Raw genomic sequence first — 22,068 nt, forward strand, 5'->3', positions numbered from 1 at the left:
ATCAGCCACTGAAAGTCAAATGTTTTAAATTACTTGACTGCCATACTGCTTTTTACTACATTTTTGGGTGGGTTTAGGGGTTCAGCATTTCTGTTTTCTTAACAGTTATCATTGAAAATACCCTTTTTAACCGATACAAATTATTGAGCCTTAGAAATGATGATAAAAATATAGTTCTCTTATGTGTCATCTTACATAGAAGTATTGCATATTTTAATTCTAGACTGTGGAAATTTAAAATTAGGATTCCTCTGAATGAATGGCTTTGTGTTTTTTTTAGATTTGATGGATGAACTCTCTACCAAACTATTTTTTTAAATGCCTGTGGACTCAATTTCATGATATGCTTCTTCTCTGATGAACACTGATCTCAGAAGGAAATTTTTTTCTCACAGTCCACTTAATAGTTGCTGATGCCGTTTCATTTATCAGTGTAGAGAAATTATTTCTAAAAACCTACTTGCTTGTACTGAGCTATATCTATACATAATAAATACTAACATCAAAGCAGTAGTTTATAAGTTTGGGGACTAATGCAAAATATGGCAAATATTAAAAAAATGTTCCACCTGTGTTGCTGTACTGTTATTAAGTTATGGACTGTGAAAAGTGAATATATAGGTCATATTTTAGGCTACTATAAACTGTTTTTTTCTTCAGTGTATCTATGTTTATTAGCATTTCCCAATTATATGTCCTACTGAACTTGCCCATTATGGAAGAAGATATTATATAATCTATGACCATAAGAGCAGTTCCTGTGGATGATAAAATAAATTTCTTGTGTTGGAAGTTGGCCATTGTATCTCCACATATTTTCAAAGCCTATGGTGATATACAGTCAGATATGTAATAAATTTCAGTATTAAAAGTACTAAATGATAACATATTTTTCACTGCAGGTGAAGTGTGATCAATACTGGCCAAGCAGAGGCACAGAAACTTATGGACTAATCCAAGTCACCCTTTTAGACACTGTTGAATTGGCAACATACTGTGTTCGTACATTTGCACTTCACAAGGTATACATACTTATATATACTTACTATATGCTCTCAAATTGAAAGGCTGGCAGTTTTTTCCCTCACCTTCCATTCCTTCCTTCCTTTCTATCACTGGCCTCCCTCCTGTCACCTTGTCCTCCTTCTTCCTTTTGCTTCTTGCCTTACCTGTGTGCCTTTTCCCCTTACTTCCTTATTCCCTTTCTCCTCTTCTCCTCCTTTCTAGCCTTACCCTTGTTTCCTTCTACCAGCGCTGAATATTGACACTTCTACAGAGTACATGTTCCTGATAACATGAAGTTTTGTAAGTTAATGCAGAGCTCTCACCATGAAAAAGCTGAATACTTGTGGTGCACAAGTGTACAGTCCATTTAAAGTGTACAGTCCATCTTACATTGTTTGAATCTGTAATTAGGATTTTCGTCCATAGTTCTTTTTCTTTCTGGCCCCAAATATTTAAACAATTTTCACTGGTATATATGCTTTAGCAGTTGTTTTACTGAAAAGTGCTGATATAATCTCAAGTAGCAGTTGTGTCATGAAACTTTTAAATTTCCTAGAATGGCTCAAGTGAGAAAAGGGAAGTGAGGCAATTCCAGTTCACTGCCTGGCCTGACCATGGTGTCCCAGAACACCCAACACCATTCTTGGCTTTTCTGCGACGAGTCAAGACTTGCAATCCACCTGATGCTGGACCTATGGTTGTGCATTGCAGGTAAGCCCAGAAGTTTCTTCAAAGCATGGTATGTCAAGGTTCCTGCTTTCTGTTTTGTTGCAGATGAAAGTATGATTTTCTTTCAAATAGACTTCTGAGTCTGTCAAAGAAAAAGGTGGTTGCATTGCAAATCAACTATGGCACTGCCAACTTGGGTAGGCTAGAATTATTTTATTTGGTCTATGCACAATTAATTTAATTTTAGTACATCAAAAGATCTCCAGGAAGAATGTCTGCAGGGAAAATACAAATGTATCTGTGGCATTCAGAATGTGGCATGAAAAAGGAAGAGGATGGTATTGGTTTAAGAGCCTAAGTATTGAAAAAAGTATGTTTTAAGCAATTAAACACTTTTTGAAATTATTACTTAACTTATATTGTGTGAGAAAGTAGCAAACATGGGAATTAAGACTGATAAATTCAGGTAAGACCTGAATCTGTATTCAAGGTTGAATCCCCAGTTTAGGACTTTGAGGAACTGAAAATGCAAAGGATGTAACTGGGGAACAAGCCGAACTCAGTTCCAGGGAAATTAGTTCTCCATGCTTTTTGGCAAAGTAGCGCACGTCTTCAGGCATTGTAAGGTATGAATTAGTAACAATGGAAGAAAAAAAGTCAGCTGCTTTTCGTGTGTTGGGACTAAAGAAAATGAAGAGTAAGAGATACAGGTTCTTTGGAATTTGCTGAACAGATAAGGACGTTATCAGAACACATATACCAATTCTGATTGAAATAAACGCCAAGATGTGTTCCCTCATTCCAGGGCTATATTTTCATACGTGGTATAGCTTGCTGTGTAGCCCTTTTCAAAGCAAGCTCCTAAGATCACTATTTCTTGTGAACTTCAGTTTGGAATACCTTCAGTTAGTAAGGCTGAGAGCTACTATATATGGATCTCTGCAGTTACAAATGCTTAGCATATTTGAAAACCAGTCTTGCTTTTTTCATCCAAAACCTGAGGAATAGTAATTACAGCATACCACCATGTCTAGTTCTGACTTCTTATATTGGCAGCCCATACATGGAATCTGATAATTTAAACACTTTTAAAGTGATTGAAAGAGTCTCCTGTAAACAAGATGGAAAAATAAATTCAACAGGAAAACAAAATAAGCAGAACTTAAATGTTGAAAGGCACAGACTGTTTACAAAATACCAGAGAACATGGAACACAGATATTAAATGTTTATTTAAACACCAGGATTAAAAATATGGAATAATTAGAAATAACAACACAAATATACTCATAGAGCTTACTGAGTGTTTCTTGAATGGAGAGGCATATTTTTGTACTTGCATTTAGAGTCTTAAAACATTTTGGTTATTGTCTGGGATTTTAGATTTCCTCAGATACAACTTCTTTAGCTTCATCCATATATAGCATACTCCAAAGTTGCTCAACAGTGAGGATGCTACCTCAAAAATAAACTTAATAGAAGAAATTAATTTTCCCACTCTGGAAAATCTCTTCATATAATAGCCTAAATTACCGCTATGGAAAAATAGGCAAATTAAATCAGTTTTTATGGCTAGTCATTGGAAAAGATGAAATAAAATGCATTGCTTGTTATCACTCAGTGGTACTGATGAAGCACAAGGCAATTATTTTCTCTTTGTCATTAGTTTTTCATGCAGATTTCATTGAAAGTGGTGGTCAAGTTATGTAGTATGATTTTATGCCTGAGGGACTTTTTGTATCCCAAATTCCTATTGATTTATGTATCAATAATTTATCTGCAATAAGCATAATCTGCTATATATAAGCTTTTTGCCTTATGTATAATTACTAGAGACATTAGGATTTCAGTCACTTCATACAACCTAACCTCTAAAAAACAGACTTTCACGTATCCTATTATTTTAATAAGGTTTTTAAATTTGACTCCTAACAATTTGTCTATGAACAGAATTAATGTAACCAGGTTTCTGAAAAAAATTAAAATGTATGTCTCTATAATTAAAACAGGCTGGACATTTAGCATCAAGTGTTCTGAACAGTCCAAAGTTTATTAATCTGCTAATTACCTCCTCAATGTAATGTGTTGACTATCCAACTGATAGACTAATGAAGTAACTAAAGTGTTTCTCACAATAGTCATATTAACATGTCACTTTTCAGGCATTATGTAGCAACATAATATTCAGGGATTTGTATTGCCTTATCATTTTACATTCAACATGATTTTGTTGGGCCTGTCTTGTGCAGGGACAGAAGTCAGATTTCAGTAATCCTTGTAGGTTCCTTCCAACTCAGGTTATCCTTTGATTCTATGATTATTAAATTGGTTCAAAAAATCAAAAGAGGAACAACTATAGAGCATCACCACAGCATTTTTAGTCTAAAGGATATGTCTTTCACACAGCAATATGAAAATTTTTCCTATTTGATTTGAAATTGAAGTACTGGACATGCATAAACATTTCATTTTAAGCTATAAAAAATGAATTTAAAACAATTAAGTACAAACTCTGCACATTACCCAGTTTTTAATTAGAATCTGCTTTCCATTTTTTTCCTTCTCTTCTCTGTTGCTCACTTTGTAAGTTTCTCCATTCCAATCTTTCCTTTGCCTATTATAAGTCATTTAACACTTTTATCAATTTTTTCTCTCCACATCTGGACTGATCCTTATTCTCTGGACCCCTATAACTATATTCTAGTTGTGTCCTTCAATTCCATTGTTTTATAAAACTTATTTCATTGTTGATATCACATTGCTGAACCATTTAATGAAATATGTTCCTAACTTTCTTAGTATTTTCTCTGAAGTGAGATTGTAATTCTAATGGTAATTGTCATTCTAATTTTTGCCAAGCATCTCCTTTTACTTTTACTACACTCTACTAGTTGCTGTTTTCCATTGAGATATTTTTCTGTTCTTGACAAACTTCTTGATTTTCATTTATTCCTTTCCTGGCCCCTATTCTGCCTCTACATCCTTTTTAATATTCCTCTTGTCCTTGTTCTGTATCTTGTCTGTTATTGTCTCCCATTTTGCGTTTAGGTCTACCTAAATCCCTTTTCATTAAATTTCCCCTTTTCATCATCCAGATTTAAAAAGTACTTAAGACTTTTCTAACTAGGAGCCAAACAATACATTACAGAACCATATCTTATATCCTTTGCCTATGGTAGACAGTCTTTTTAACAATATCTCATTGAAGGAGTAATCTGAGTTTAGTTTCTAGAAGGAACACAGGATTTATAGTGGCAATTTTAAGCCATCTGAGACAACACTAATACCTTCTTTTATATTTCTTCCAGTACCTACCAAAATATCAGAGCTCAGGAAATTCTAATAATCACATTACAGAAGTATAAACAGAATGGGAGCTTCCTTTCAAAATGTACTTGATAAAAAGAAAGAGTAGGCTTGAAGAACCTGTGGAAGTCCTTTTCTGCAAACTTTTAAACCATAGAAACTGAAAAACAAAGCTGTCAACAGTACAGGGAGAATTTATTTCTCACCCTGCGTGGGTGAGGAACACAAGAGCCACCTGTCTGTGTTTTGATGCTTACAGAGTAACCCCCTATTTATTCTTTATTTATAGGTATGTATTGCAAGTGAAAGGTTTACCCTAGGATTTTTCTTACTCCATTTCTACCCATCTGCCTTAACAATGACCAGCAGTTGTATTTCAGTCCATTTCATGTTAAGGGATTACATGGTTTTCTAGTTTGCTCCATGGTTTTGGGGTACAGCTAAATGTCCAATAGAGAATCAAGGTAGATGGAGACCCAGTTCACGAGTGACCCCAGACAAGTTTGTATCAAAGCCTCATTTGTTGGTTAGCTATTTTAATATCCTGTCCCTAGGAAATGGTTTTTGAATGTGTGAAGAGTTTATTTAATAGTACAGTGTCCTTAATGGGAAGAAGTCTGAGCTGAAAACACCTGATTACTGAAGAGCCCACCCAATACATAATTGAATACCCTCTTCTCACATAACAGCGACCAAAAAAACATAGTTCTATCTAGTGAAATTAACTAAGAATGTACATACTACCATTCTACATTACTAAACTTGATGATTTCTGATAAATGTATGTCAAAGATATGCAAATGGGAATATTTTTAATAATATTCATGTGATAATAGCAAAGAAATACAGAATTATATGATCAGAATTTCCAAAACATTGATAATTATTTAATACTAATGTATATGCAGCAGGCATCTTTGCTTGTCATTTAGACATCTACTTCTGATAATGGTTTGATTGCCTGTACAGTATTGAATTTGAATCTAATATAGAAGTCAAAAACATTTTGAGAATTTCATAAGGACATTCTACCAGTCAAAGCTCTTACTTGTTGCTGTGGTTTAACCTCTGCCAGCAGCCAAGCCCCACACAACTGCTTAGTCACTCCCATTCCAGAGGGATTGGGAAGAGAATCAAAAGAGTAATAGCTGGAAAAATAATGGGCTGAGATAAAAGAAGTTTAGTAGGGAAAGCAAAAGCTGCACACACAAGCAAAGCAAAACAAGGAATTCAGTCATTTATTCAGTGCTTCCCATGAGAAGGCAGGTGTTCAGCCATCTCCAGGAGAGCATCACACATAATGATGACTTGGGAAGACTAATGCTATCAATCCAAAAGTCTCTCCCTTCCTTCTTCTTCACCCCTCTTTATATGTTAAGCATGATGCCGTATGGTCTGGAATATCCCTTTTGGTCAGTTTGAGTTACCTGTGTCTCCTCCCAACCTTCCATGCACACCCACCTTCCTTGAGCTCCTGCACCACACACTGAAACAGAGGCAAGAAGTCTGGGAAGAAAATAAGTTGTACTCCAGCCAAAACCAGCACACTTGTGCAAAAAAAGTTGGCAGGATTTTTACTGGAAAAGGTAGCTAAAACATATTCAGAGGTATGTTAATTTTAAGGGAAAAAAGACATAAATCATTGCTGAAAGAATTATGGAACACCAAGGGAAACATCAAGGCCTAATCTAAATGCAGATTTTTTAATTTAAGTAATCAGATATTTTGTAAGGACTACCTCCACGAATGGTGTAGTTGTCATAACATAAATGCATAATTCCACTCCACTCTTTTCCCAAGAAAAAAGAGAAAGTTTTCTGTCTGTATCTACCAGGGAAGACAGTTCAGTAGAGCCTCAGTCAATGTTGAGCTAAATGTTCCATGATCCTTATTCTTAGTGTGAGATATGGAAGAGAAAAGCAGATAAATTAAAGCTGAATGCAAAAAAAAAACAAAAACAAACAAACAAACAAACAAACAAAAAAACCAGAAACCGAAAACAACAGAAAAAAATCCACAAATGAAATTTATCACTCCCTTATTTGTATAAGTACCTACACTTATTTGTAGGTACTTTACACAATGGGTTAAAATCTTGGTTGGCTTATTTAGAGTAACTTGTCTGAAAATTTTTCTGTGGTGGCTGAAATAATTGATGCCCATAGATTTTGGTTTTCATTTACAGTTATATTTTAAGATTACCCTTTCAGTCCCTTTCTACAGAAGTTGAGTAATACTCCAATCCCACTGGTCTTTCTGCATGACTGCCCTAATTTGCAGAGCTGATCAAGAAAAAATTGTTTCTTTAATGAAAAAATGCAGGTTTAAATCCTCGGATTCTGCACTGGTGAGACACTAATGTGTGGTTTAATGATAGTAGGGAAAACACGTTTTTGTTTGAAGTTGGATTAGTGCAGGCAAACAGGTGCTAATCAGATCACATAAACCAGTACTGGAGGGTGTTTGGAATTTTATGCCACTATGTTTTCAAAACATCACAGAACTTCAGTAGTTGGTTCAGTAACACTACCTAAAAGCTTAACATGTTAGTGCGATCCCATATGTTTGAGTCTTTCTTTTAATACCAGCACCAAGGGGCATATCTCTAAGGCCCTTTTTCAAGCTTTGGCAGGTACTGTTAATGCTGCTATTGCTAACAGAAAGACTTGGCTGTTTAGAGGAATGTGACAGTTTTAAGTAAATCTGTGCCTGACTACATAACATAACCAGTTAGGAGAGTGAAAAACAAGATAATTTTCAAAAAATAACAAATCACCATATGATATTCTATTTCCTAAAGTAGAATTCTTATTCAGTGTATGTGAATAAAAAATAGAATGTTTAAGAAAAAAAATATACTTATCAAAGGCAATGATTTTCCAGTGGATTATTTTATTTCATTTCTGTATAGTTCGAACTGCTTCTTTTGCCATAGGCCTTACAAGTGCTCATTTTTTAATCCTTGCAGTGAGTAGGTTGCAGATGACTGCCTATCCTTTTTCACGGTAGGGAAAAAACCTCCCCAGTACATATTCAGAAACAACACAAGTAAGATTGAAAAATACTAGAATCTTCCTCATCTCTTCCCTTTCCTTCTCCTGAGAACAATCCAGGACCCTTCCTAACTTCCTTGGACGGCTGAAAGCTCTAGAGAGGAAAAGACAGTGAAAGCATTTTAGTATGACAAATATTTTAATATCATAAATATTTTAAATTTTCTCTGTTTTACCCACATGTCTTTATACAGAAGTTATTGAATTGCTGCTGTGTATTAAACTGTGCTGGGTATCATCGCTGTACAAAAACACTGTAACACTATTTACTCTTCAGCTGTTAGCTGTGGGTCACTGTACATCTCATAAATATTGTTTTTTCTCATAGTCATTGTTCACTAATAGAAAACAGAGAGGGATAAGATTGCTATAAGAATCTCATATTGAAGAGATGTCTAGTTCGTGATCCTGCTTAGGCTATTTAACTCCTCTTAATATAAATATGTAGGAATAAGTTAATGTGCATGTTTTTCCTTATATTTCATGTGTATTAATAGTCTCAGCAACTCTGACTATGCAATCAGAGAAACTGACTGGCATTAGTTTCATTTCTACACATACCTTTATTCTTAGAAGTTACTTCATTTCAACATATACAGGATGAGGCTTGCAGCGTTTATGCCTTGGATGTTTGATCTCTGTTTAAGTAAATGGAACTGGATTCACTTATTTAGAAAATTTTGGATGGTTTCTCTGTCTTTGATCCATTGTTGGAATTGCAGAATCTACTGGAAAAAGAGAAAGAAAAGAAGAAGAAAAAACTTTTCTAGACGAAAAGTTGATAAAGGCTAAATGGAAGAAATTGGTATAGCGAGACACTCCTTGGTAATTTTATAATGAATGGTATTACACACATGGACAGGAGATGTCACAGGTAGAGGGAAGTTTGGATTTGCCTTCATATTTTCACCATAAATCTTTCAAGGTCATGAAAATGCAGATTACAGAAACCTTAGAGTTGAAGACTGGATATTTTATGCTGAACATGCAAGACCTCTCATGTAATTATTGGGATGTGTTCATGCAAGCATACAGACAAGAGGAAGTGTCTCCATCTGTATGCTGATTGAGAGAGAGATGGATGGTTAATGCTGGATTTTCTTTTCTCTGTTTCAAATTTGAGAGTAACTAGTTAGAATCATCTTGATAGCAAAGATACTATTTCCCAACTCATCTTTTAACTTAGCAGTGTTCTTATGAGCTTAGGTATCTAATTTTTTTTCATTAAATTTAGGCACTTGCTTATGAAAACCTGGGAGTATGAACATGATAAGAACTAGCACACCATAGTTAATGTGATGTTACAGAGGGTCCTGTAAAATTGGCCTTGATAGATTTTTTTTCTTAGAGTAGGAAAATATTGTGCTATATTATCTGTAAATCCTCCATGAAGTGTCAAACACAAGCAAACTGATGCTGATCCACTTTCAAGTTTTGTCTTCAGTTAGACACCAGTTCTTAGCAAACAAGCCTTTCCTAAAACATGAACTGTAGTTGCTGTATGTATAGTATATGCTTCCATTGTTTATAAGCATTAAAACTCAGAAACGATCACTTAAAACATTATTAAAACTCAAAAACGTATAAATAACAAGTAATAGTAATATTTTGTCATGCAGATTCAAATAATGAAAAACACCTACTTGTGGTCTCTTTGATTAAATCCGTCATATGTGTATAAACCCATATTTGGTTGGCACTAAGCCTATGGTTCAGGGATTATACTCCCCACTGGTGTGACTCAGGGCTGGATTATCTTTTGAAATCCTAAAAAGCTGCTGTGACTGCATAGGGTAAGATTTGTTTCTGGTAGCAGTCAGAAATCTGTAAAGGAACATAGGGAATGCTATTACTAGATAGAATCAGTGTTCTGTCTAGACCAGTATCCTGTCTCTGACAATGGCAAATGTCAGAAATTTCACAGGAAAGTACAAACCTCCAATGTCAACAATATTTTAGTAAAGTTTCCTCTCCAGCAGCAAGCATTTAGTGACTAGTTTAGCCTTGCTTCATGAGGATTTCAATTCTTTTCCCTTTTATTCCTCTAGCTACCTACAGAAACTGGTGGATACTTCTTTGCTTATATTCATGATTGTACAGGCATTTCAAAGAACAAAACCAGGCAGTATTAACTATCCTTTTACTTTTTAAAGTAGCTTCACTCGTATACATTTGAAGATATTTATTTACTTTTAATTTTAATGCGTCTCTTTATTTCACTAAATGTCTTTGGATAAAAGGGTTAAAAAATTTTTTTCATGTTTTACATGTCTACAAATTTTCTTGAGTTCATCCATCAAAATATTGTAACCCATTCCAGTATTTCTTATGTGGAGGAAGATGGAAGGGAGTTCTCACATCCTTGACATTTTTGCTGGGTGTCTCTGTTCCCTCCTTTTGTGACATATGCTTTTTTGGTAGCCTGAGTAAAAGTAACTATTCTCTGGGTATTTTTTTTTCTTTTTTTTTTTTTTTTTAATTAGAGGTAAGCCAGTAAAAATAGTTCCATGATTATGCCACATTTTATTCTAAGTTTCCCAGGGGACATACTGAGGCCTGACTTCGATTTGGCCAACAAATGGCTTCAATTGAGCGGTTCTGCTGAAGACTGATGACTTTTCACTGGGCAAAATAACCTGCCCCTCATTAAAATGTAATAATTGTCTGTAAGATTTTTTTAACAAATGCAATGTCTTTTCCATGTGTTATCTCAAATTACAAATATGTTGCTGCTGATAATTATTTCCATATATATATTATCATGTCCTACAAGGCCTGTAATTTCCTTTGACCTAAGCTGTAGTTTGATACATTATTTGATCAGCACTCTTAGTGAGTCATTTTATCCATATGTATTTAGTTAATTGGTTATTTTTCTCCCCACCCATGTTTATATATAATATACTCTACAAAGGAAAAGGAAATCTGACTGCTTGCAGCTGAGTCTAGTAAAAGAGCAATTAGGTTCTATCAGAGCCAGCAGCTGTCCGTAATGAATTCTGAATTAAAATTATGAGTGAAGAAAATAATCCAGCCATCTGCAGGAAATGTGAAAATATTTTTATAACCCAATAGCTGAATTCTGGAAAGGGGTATCTCTGAGATTTCCCAGCTGTACCTACATTAAATTCCAGAATATCCATAGACACAGAGTATGCTGGAACACATTTCATGAACTTGGCTACCCAGTGTGTTTGGCTAACTTCGAACAGGCTGTATTTTTATCTAAAGTAATCAGCATGAAAGTCTCTTTAAATCCTCTCCCCACATCTCTAGAAGTAAAATGCAGCTTTAAAAATAGTCCTGTTATCTTTTCATGGAGGCTTTCCAATCAGTCTTCTGCCCTGAATATTAATCTTTCTTCATTTTTTATACTTTCAGACTTAATTCAGGGTCTCATCACTTATTATCAGATTTTCTCAGTGACTGCTGTTCCAAGTAAATTCTGCATTGTGATGTCTATTTCCTGTCACCTGAATTTTAAAAACATCATAATACTATCCAAGCTTGCTTTACAGCTATCTTGAAACTTTATGCTAAAATTCCCATTATTTCCATTCTAACTGGCCCACAATTTTTGCACATAAGTTCAAAATCCTGAAAAAAAAAAAGGAAGAGATTAGTGTCTAACCTCTAAATGACAAGTTATGATTAAGAAATGTGAAATGCTTAGTGGTATTAACCTTTCACAACCTGATTTTCTGTGTTACAGAGAATTCATGATGGTATTAAGATTTCAGAGGTTAAGAATTGTTGTAATGAGTGCCAGTAACCAAGCTCTTCAGCGGTCAGTGGAGTATTGTCAAATATTACAAAGGGTATTTATTTTTTTCACTGCTTCATCTAAAAAAAACAGGACTAGTCTTCATATGAGCTCATCAGAGAAGCCTCAGCTTTTTTAGTTGTTTTCTACTGTGTAGCATCTCACTGCATTAATACTGTCTTGCAACCAATTAATTTTAAACCAAACCTAGAAGTGGCGGCATCAAGTTTGTCTCATGCTCTGAATGTATCCTCTAGGTGTATCAGTTTTCTATTGAAAAGGAAGAGACATTCTGAGATAGAGGTCCTAAACAAAAGGTCTACTACTACAGTCATATCAGCTTCAAGGTTCAGGACTAAATTGCTGGTTATTTCCAAGTTTTCAGAGTCAGGGGAAGTGGAGCAAGGGAGTGACAAAAATTTTTAAAAAAAATTTGTACACAGATTCATTTGGGGGCTTTGAATTGTGGTTGGTACTGCAAAAACAAAACAAAACAAAAAAGCCAGTGTGGAGTAAAGAGTCCTGGTGATAACATCTTTCTTTCACTTTGTGCTTACCTGATGAAGTCCTGTGTCTGGGTGACAACCTCAGACTTCTTCACTGTTCCATCAGTTTTAAACCCAACCAGAAAAAATCCCAAGGGAAGCTGCTGTTAAGAAAAGAAGAAATTGTTTTCCACAATAGGAATACAAAACACCTAGAATCAGGGAAGGGTCCAGAGGACTCTGGAATGGAATTATTTTAGTGGCTAGCAAGTACTTTCAAGGTCTTCCAGTTATCCAGATAGCACCAGTTCACCTCTGCTACTTGCACTGATAGGCTGATAGCTCTTCTCCATGAAAATGTAATCAAAGCACAGAAAGAAATATTCAAAAGTATGAAGCCACTTCTCAAAACATTCCACCCTGAGAATGCAAAGCAGGTTAACTGCAAAGAAAGGAACAAATAATTGTTATCAGCAAGCAGCATAATTTCTGTCCATTGATTTCTCTGCTGTTCTGTAATCTTCACTTCTATTTATTGACTGTAGGATCACAGTGTACTTCCTCTGCTAAATTACTCAGAAATAGCATTTTTTTGTATTTACTACAGCTGTTCAGGCATAGATCTATCTTTAATTGAAGGTAACAAGTCACAGTAAGATGTGGTTTTAAAATTAACCTTAAAATACTTTCTTTTTCTAAACTCCATTTCAGTCAATTTTAGAACATTCTTTCTTTAGTGGAATGCATAATGCCAAGAAGGCATTGTACATTGCAAAAATGTAAAGTATGCACTGAAACTCAACAAATATCACAGAGAAGATATATTTAGGATAGTTACTCTTTGACGATAGATACAGAAATCAGTACATTCATATATAAATTGTATTTAGAGACGTAGGAAGATAAGAAGGAAAATATATGAGAACTGAATTAATTTTGAAATAGAAAAATCACAGTAAATCCTTGTAAACAGATAAAATAGTACAGAGGAATAAAGTTGATTTTAATGTCTTTTCTTTATATGACTGAGTAATTGAAGAAATCAGATAACACGGTGATTAAGTAAGGTGTATATGTAAAAATCCTCTATGAAAAGCAGGATTATGGCATGTATTGTTATATAGAATCAACAATCAATTCTGAAAGAAAACCATGATGAGAAAAATAAGAGAGATGAAATAAGGTCAATGAACTTTTCAGTTATGTACAATTTCTGCTATTCCATCTCATAAGCAGGACAATAAGAGATTTTTTTCACCAACAATTCATGATTTCAGGAATGAAGCGGGTAGAATAATTATGATAATTTGTCCCTTTCAAGAAAGAAGCAAATATCACAATTAAGATTGTGACTTTTCAATGGTATAGTTACCAAAGGTGTCAAGTACCTGGTGGCTGAAGTGTTGATTCAAAAGAAGAGTTCTAAGATGATCTGCTTTACAGCTGGGAAATAGAATGTTTATGTCTTTTATAAATATGTAGGATCACAACACCAAATTTAGACAGTGCATTTCAGTTTCTCTCCCAGGACATGTCTAGAATGGTATTTTTCAGAATCCCTATCCAAATTCCAGCAAAATCAATTTCTATAAGGGAAGTTTGTGTGTGTAATATGCTGGTTAATAACCCTTAATTGAGCCTTTCCTCTCTGAATTTCTTTTGTCGTGCATGATATTCTGTAACAATGTGTTTCACAATTTAATTATGTACTACTTTAAAAATTACTTCCTGTTTGTTTGAAAGTCTCACCATTTCATTTCATGATCCCAATTCTTATTTGGCAAGTAAAGAGCAATAATTTTTGTTTCATCTTCTGTATGTAACATTAATTTATGACTGATGAGAGGATTTGAAGTGCTCTAATGAAATGTCATTGTTAGAAGGGTCTCTTAAATTTTTTGTTTTGTTGAACATTACAAATGCTACATTTTTAGCTTGCATGGAAAAATTCACCTTTTAAAATTATTTTAGTAAACAATTATTTCCTATACATGGGATTTGTTAGAGAAATTTTTAGAAGTTTTGATTCTATGTGTTTTAATATTTGAGGGTTTGTTTGTGTTCAAGTTACAATCTCATAAGACAGCTTCTTATCCTTGATATCTCCAGAGCTGTACTTGGGATTAGATGAAGAACAAATTACTTCCTGAACATTATTATACTTTTGCAGGTGCATATTCCAAAAAAATGAGGGCTTAAATCTGGGGCAGTTATATTTGAAGTAATAGTAGAATTCTGAGAATGTACAGACTGAAATGAAAAATCTTATTAAAACACTTCCTTTCTTAAAGGAAGAAAGAAATCTGTCTGGCTTTTGAGTTGTAACTATCCCATGCTTTTGTCTACTACCTGTGAAAACTAGGGAGAGTTCTAGACTGAACCTTATCTGCTTGTAGTGAAATATTCTCCTGTTTTCCAATTTCATTTATTCCATGTTCTTTTTCAGACATTTTATGTGACTTTAGTGATAAATATGGTTGCCTCCATGCATAGCCTAGGGATAAAGAAAATTCAGTCAGTGAAGTCTTTGGTAAAGCACTGCATCTAAGAAAGTGCTGAATACCATTCTTGTTGTCTGGTACCCAACCATAACAACAGTGAGAAGGAAAGTCACTGTACACTTCAATACACTGCCAATAAATTCTCAAAGGTCTCTTTTAAGCTGCTGTATGATTCTTGAAGCAATCCAGCACTTTTTCTAAAACGAAATTTCAATTTACGTCTTTGCACAAGGTCTTTATGTTATTTTGATCAGATGTTTCTTTTCAAAAGGATGTTCAGTGGTTTTATAAGGGCCTTTTTTTTCTGCTTCCTATCCAGGGGGGTGATTTTCTGCTCCGTTCTAATTTGCTAACCACAAAATGGGAAAATAATCTAAATATTGCTCTTGTCAGAGCTACTACAGAATTTCTATGGGATCAGAATCTAATCAATCATTAGAAGTTCCTCAATAAAATCCAGATATTTTTATATATTTCCCATATCACAACCAATTTAATGGACTTTCAGTTTATAAATGCAAGCTTCATTCAGTCTGAAACAGTAATATTCAATAAAATTTTCCCCTGATATGAGTCAAAGATGTCCTACATGATTTTTGGTCCATACTTTACTGTCTTTGCTTCCAATTAAATGATCTGTGAATACTGGTAATTACACTGCCTTCCTTTGCCAAATCAGTGAAGTATCAGTAAAGGGTCATCATTTAAACAGCTACAAATTAATCACAAAAGCCAACCTTTAACACATCCATGCAGTGATTTTAATTCAGAATGTCCCCCTTATGCCTCTTCATTTTCCTTTTTTGAATTGTAGCTATTGTAGCTGTATTACATCACAGGACATTAAGCATGTTTCAGCTCATGGGACTGAGTCAGTCATGATTTTAGAAATTGAAAGCAAATGTTATAATACTGTAAATGACAATATTTGAAGCAGCAACAGTTTCCCAATAGGCATGTCTATTTAGCAGATATCTAGGTTTTCAGATTGAAAATTTAATAGTTCTTTCACTAACTGAAACGAAAATTCTAATTTCGACAGCAACACCAGAAGATGCAAACCAAAAGGGCAAGAAAGCCAATAACAAACGTAGAAATTATTTGTGAAATTATTCTTATTAGCTGAATTATCATGATTAGCAGATGAAAGGCAGGGATTTTTTTTTAATATATTTCAGTGGCTTATTAGTGAGGACTCAAACTGTGTGGCTTCTCAGCAGTGTATCATGGTATATTAAGAAGGCTACGTAATAGTGGAAGAGAAAGAGAAATGGGATAAAAAATTAGGGCAGGATAGTTTCTTTTATATAATAAGCTATTGTAGTTTGGAATTAGAAGGTATTGGGGGCAGGAAGGGCACATTTCAAAGAGTTAACACCTTCATAGCACTGGTTCCATTTTTATATGGAAAGTCAAAAGAGTAGTTTGGTAGACACAGTCTAATGGGCAGAACTAGAATGTAGTGAACATCTTAAAAGAGTAAAACATCTCACTGGATAAAATGGTCCAGAGAGATGTGTGTCAGGACCCCAAATGTGTCCATAAATGTAGTGTGTCACCCTTCATCCTTACCATGAAATGAGTGCATAATAATGTGTTTGGATCTGCTTTCATTATCTTCACAACTTCTGCATATTTCTGTAGACCAGCAAACATCTTCTGTGCTAGAGTATACTAATAGCTATTACTCTTTGAGTTTGCTCATGGAAAAAATAAATATATAAATTATAATAAAAGACATGAAAAGAAGTGAAAATTGTTCATTCCAGCTGAAGGCGCAAGTTTTTACTGGCTTGGGATTTTGCAGTTGTGGTCTGCAGGTACCAGTGACCTTTTTGATGTTCATCTGAAAAATGGCATATCCAGTTATAAACATGATGTTGGAACAGCAATTTAATGCATTATAGGAAGAAGAACTATATTTTAGGTTACTGAGAAAAATCTGCCCTGCCAAACTTTCATATTTCTCACTTGGCCCATGGTTACTAAACTGACAAAAACTGAATGTGAAGAGTAATTATTGAAGGAACAGTTTAAATATTATATAAACCAATCTGACATACAAACGTGTGCTACTTCTGTTCATTTCCCTTACAAGAACAAAATAAAGCCCAAAGAAAATCACAACAGTGAAATAACTTTTTAAGGTTTTCTCCATGATTTTTAGCAATGTTAATGTCAACGGGTTTTCCTGAAATGCAGAGCTTTTATTATACAAGGTAAATGAACTAGGATAACTATAATTTTGTTTCTTTTAATTTTTCCTTCTCTACAATTCCCACTGATGAATATCACTGAAAGATAAATTTTCTTTAACTCAGAATACAGGTTAATTCTTGTCAGAGTGGCATCTAAGATAGTTGAGATTGATGTGCTTGGTCTATTAGCAGAAGTCCTCAGCTGTTTGAAGGGAACCTGCTGCTTGGAGGAGTAATCCTTGGCAAGAACACATGATTAACAATATGTAAATCTGCTGTCTTAGAAAGAAGACTTGCCTTATGTTGGATAAAATATCTTTCTATTTTGTACTTCCTTCTGATTTGGTTATAAGGAAAATCAGTTTTACTCGTAATTGACAAAGATTCCTAAGAAATAAGAAAGACTAAATAAATAAATAGAAAAAATAAATATTTGACCTTGCCTATCAATTTCAGAATGGTTTAGAATATTTGATATCCATTGAAAATATAGAAACTGTGAGAAGTTTTGGTTTATAGTTGTCCTCTAGAAGCTTGATTTTAATTATTTTTGTTTCTTTCTATTTCTACTCAAAAGATTGCAGTTCATAGTGTTTTTAAATATTCTTAGCTAATCTCAGTGTCTTGAGGGTTTATAAACTGTTGCTTACTATACTATGTGTTTCATTTTCAGTCACTAACTGAAAAAAGTTAGGCATTTAGAAAACCTGGGACTATAATTCATTGTTGCAGGCATGATGTGATCCTGGACAGAAAAACAATGTACAAATCCCATCACATTTTAAACTTCAGTTTAGTTTAGCTACACATATGCAAGTAGTTGCAACAAAACTTCATTAAGTTCAATCATACAAAAAGGTGTTCTGATTTGGTTCACTGCAGGTGGCATCCAAACAGTTGGATTTTCCCCAGCCTATAGCTAGCACAGCTCTCTAGTCATGGGTCTGCATTGCAAAGACTAACAGTATGTCCTAGCCAAGTGAAACAGCAGAGGACAGAACAAACTGTGTTAATAGAACCCCCATCAGCAGGGTTGGGACATGGGTGGAAAGTTTACCAGCAAAGTATAATAGAAATACATAAGACACATTTTCTGTTAGATTATTGTTTGCCAATAAATTTACCTCTGTAAAGAGAATAGCAACAACAGCATGTTTAATGACTTAGAAATCATGCTACAAATAAAGCTTGAATTCTTAGAGTATTTATCATCTCGAGTAATTTCCATTTTTAAGAACATACATCTTGAGAACATGTTGCGAGGTGTTTTATTTCTGTTATAGTCAAACCTGAAACTACAAGTTACAAAGATGTCATATAAAAACATTCTGTGTTCTCAATTGCTTTTAATTGATGTTTAAGGAGTTTACTTATTTCAGGGCACCAACCTCTTTCATAAAAGCTGATGTTCATATTCAGAAACATGTGGTATTTAAATCAGCATTACAAAAGTTTAAATTTTGAATGATGTAAAAGTAAGCACAGTGAATGAAACAGCCCATGTTTTCTCTCCCGTGTTCATTTCTTTTAGTGCTGGAGTCGGCAGGACTGGCTGTTTCATTGTGATAGATGCCATGTTAGAGAGAATAAAGCATGAAAAGACTGTAGATATTTATGGCCACGTAACTCTAATGAGAGCACAGAGGAATTACATGGTTCAAACTGAGGACCAATACATCTTTATCCATGATGCACTGCTGGAAGCAGTGACATGTGGAAATACCGAAGTGCCAGCCAGAAACCTGTATGCATATATCCAGAAGCTGACACAGATAGAAACAGGCGAGAATGTCACAGGAATGGAACTGGAATTTAAGGTACTGGGATTTTATGTTGTGGGTAACCAAAAACAAATGATGTAACACTGAAGCTGCTCTGTTCTCCATCACTTGTTTCCAGTAATCAGAAGATTAAAGACACCCTTAGACAAAAATTTTAAATTAGGAAGATGGTTCTTTCTAAAAAGTACAATTCAGTTCTCAATGGCTGTCTGGATAAGAACCATTCAGTTGAGGTTGATTTAACCATGCTGTTCCTTTATTGTTAATATATCTTGAAATATGTGTTTGTGTAGTGATTTAATCCTGGAATTTGTCCAAATGCACTAATGGAGCAGACATTGTACTTTTAAAAGGTATTAAAGAAGTTTTACAAATATTTGGGTAATGCAATAGAATATGGAAAAGTAAGCATCTGAAGTTGAAATTATTCATTAATGGCTACTGAGCAGAAATTATAAAACCTGATAGTGTCACTTGTCTTTGTTATACCTGGCCTTAATTCTTTTAACTTGTTTTCAACAGCGTCTTGCTAGCTCTAAGGCTCACACTTCAAGATTCATCAGTGCCAATCTTCCATGTAATAAATTCAAAAATCGCCTTGTCAATATTATGCCATATGAATCCACAAGGGTATGCTTGCAGCCTATCCGAGGAGTAGAAGGCTCTGATTATATTAATGCCAGTTTCATTGATGGATACAGGTACAAATAGTGTTATGTTCTTATCTTTACTGTTTTAAAAGTTTACAAAATTGTTTATGTAATTATTTTGAAAAAAACAAAACAGTACAGAAATCTAGTAATTTTTTTGTCTGTTCAGGGCTTGTTTGATTGGATGTTTTTTAAAATTTTATTAAAGGGTTAATATTTTTTCCCCATGTAATATAGAAAAATTTTGTAAATTACATAGAATCTTAAAAATTATATTTTAACCTGTGTTTAAGCCACTGAGAGCTCTCAGTATGCTTTACATGCTGAAAGTTAATGAGACCTCAAGCATGCTCATGATTTGGACCCCTATTTCTACACAGTTTTTCTGTTTAAAAGGATATATAGAAATAAGATACAGGAGATACACTCTGTGTGTCAAGGTGATAACCTACAGTCTTGGGACACTGCCTAGGACTTGACCTAACCAATGAAGGCCTTTTGTATATAAACAGATGTGCAGCCCACTGGCCTCTTCATGACAACATGAAGCACTATGCCCTCAGCTGACTTAAAGCAGCTGGTTGAAAAAGACATGAAAGGGAAATGACATCATTTGCCTATGTTTGCCATAGTTTAGGTGTGCCTGAGTATCCATATCCACAGAGTGAATTTTCTGAGCCTCAGGTCATAATTGAAAATAAACTTCATCTCCACTATCACCCACAAAGGTATTGCTGTTGCTTGGAAGAAGCAAGAGCAACACAAACTGGTCATCATCTTATAAAGCTGTTGATCCAATCTTTTAAGATTTTGGTGGTAGCTTTCCCCAGTAGGATTTTAGGGCCTGGAAATTCACACTCCATTCCCAAATTTTCTTCCTGCCTTACTTTTGCTGGAGGCATCAGACTGTTGAAATGAAGTTAATAAAGAAACTGCTTGATGCTATAATTCCTAAACTTAATAGATTGTTAGACAGTTATTTCTATAAAATGAACCAGCACAACTAAGTGTTTCTTAAGTGCTTTTTACAGCACACAAAATTGAGCAATTAGAGTTGCATTAAAATTTAAATAATAATGATAAAGTCATACATCATAATATTAACAGAGTAATTTTCCTCTCAAAGTTCTAAAAATAAAAAGCCATAGTTTGATTAAACAATCATAATAAGGTTTTAATGTGCTCATTGTTAACAGTATATACATTTTCCCTCCAGATAAAGTTTTCTTATAAGCAAAGAACATGAGTATAGATCCAAAATAATGCTGTAAATAATACTATTAATCTACTTTTGTTTTTTGGGTTTTTTTTTTTTTTTGTTAACATAGACAACAAAAAGCTTACATAGCTACACAGGGTCCTTTAGCAGAAACAACTGAAGACTTCTGGAGAATGCTCTGGGAGCATAACTCTACAATTGTGGTCATGCTCACTAAGCTACGAGAAATGGGCAGAGTAAGTACTGCTCTAATATTCCTTTACTAAAATGTTGGTTACAGCAGCTCTTTTCATTAAAATATTTAATTCTAAAGATGAGAATTTTGGTTCCTTCTTCTTTTGAAACAGGAGTGGCCTTCCTGGTCATAGGTGTAAGTTTTTCCAATCTGTTGATGTATTGCAATGGACAAACTAGACATGGTGTGTTTGTGTGGGACACATTGAGATTCAGCAAGAGAGACCATTGCTGTCTATTGAAAAAGAAAGATCTCTCTTTTGGAAACTTCACTTTTGCAGCATCTCCATGTAAAAATGTTAAAAGAAAGTGTGGTATTTTTTAGATTGGAATGTCTTCTGTGTGTTCTGTGCCACACATGAAAGTTTCATCCCCCAGTTTACAGTTCTAAACTCATTTCATTGGTACTCTGTCAACTGGAAGGAATGAAGCAGTCTGCTATCTGGACAGGATTACATCAAGAGAAAGCTGGCATCTGATAAGTGAAATCTGAGTTAGACCATGTGTCTGAGAGAAAAGAGATTATTCAGGACATGGCTAGTGGATGCAGAGATAGAATAGTGACTGAGGCTGGGGCGACTTGCTCCAACAAGCAAAAAGGAAGAAAACTGAAGGTGGTATCAAGATTTAAATTGAGATAAAAATTCACCATTGAAAATTAGATTAAGGATAGCTCTTGTCACTGATAGACAATAAAACTGAGCAGAAGTATAAACAAGTTCAGATATTCAGCAAACAATGAGAAACCCTTGGCAATGCAGTATTAAAGATGTTTTTTTACTCTACACCAACACAAGCAGCTCATGTTCCTGTCACTATTGATACCTTCCATGAATATTATACTTAGCGGAGTAAAAAAGGGTTTATACCAATTTATGGTAGTGCTCTCAAATAATAGGAAGTGTATTTTATTTTGTTATTTCATAGGAAAAATGCCACCAGTACTGGCCTGCGGAGCGCTCAGCCAGATACCAGTATTTTGTGGTAGATCCAATGGCAGAGTACAACATGCCACAGTATATTCTGAGGGAATTCAAGGTTACAGATGCAAGGGTAAGTCAACATAACATTACATTTGTTCCCATAAGTTTAAAAGAAAGTGTTTATTTCTTTTTTTTTTTCTGTGTTTGGGGGTTTTAGAATTTTTACTATTATTAAGAAAACCCAGAGATATACTTTCTACAAGCAATAATAAAAAATCAGAT

The 22,068-nt window shown here is 34.4% G+C and overlaps 1 protein-coding gene across 1 annotated transcript in view; it reads left to right on the top strand.

Moving 5' to 3' along the window:
* The window catches only part of PTPRD (protein tyrosine phosphatase receptor type D), a 362,060-nt gene that overhangs the window by 325,643 nt on the left and 14,349 nt on the right, over window positions 1–22,068 (top strand). The window contains exons 28-33 of the mRNA XM_066569175.1: window positions 903–1,022; window positions 1,562–1,716; window positions 18,511–18,796; window positions 19,283–19,461; window positions 20,739–20,865; window positions 21,791–21,916. Coding sequence (XP_066425272.1) covers window positions 903–1,022; window positions 1,562–1,716; window positions 18,511–18,796; window positions 19,283–19,461; window positions 20,739–20,865; window positions 21,791–21,916 — 993 coding nt within the window. The remainder of the gene's footprint in view (window positions 1–902; window positions 1,023–1,561; window positions 1,717–18,510; window positions 18,797–19,282; window positions 19,462–20,738; window positions 20,866–21,790; window positions 21,917–22,068) is intronic.

Source organism: Molothrus aeneus, chromosome Z (assembly GCF_037042795.1).
Source record: "Molothrus aeneus isolate 106 chromosome Z, BPBGC_Maene_1.0, whole genome shotgun sequence".
In the NCBI taxonomy this organism is placed as follows: domain Eukaryota; kingdom Metazoa; phylum Chordata; class Aves; order Passeriformes; family Icteridae; genus Molothrus; species Molothrus aeneus.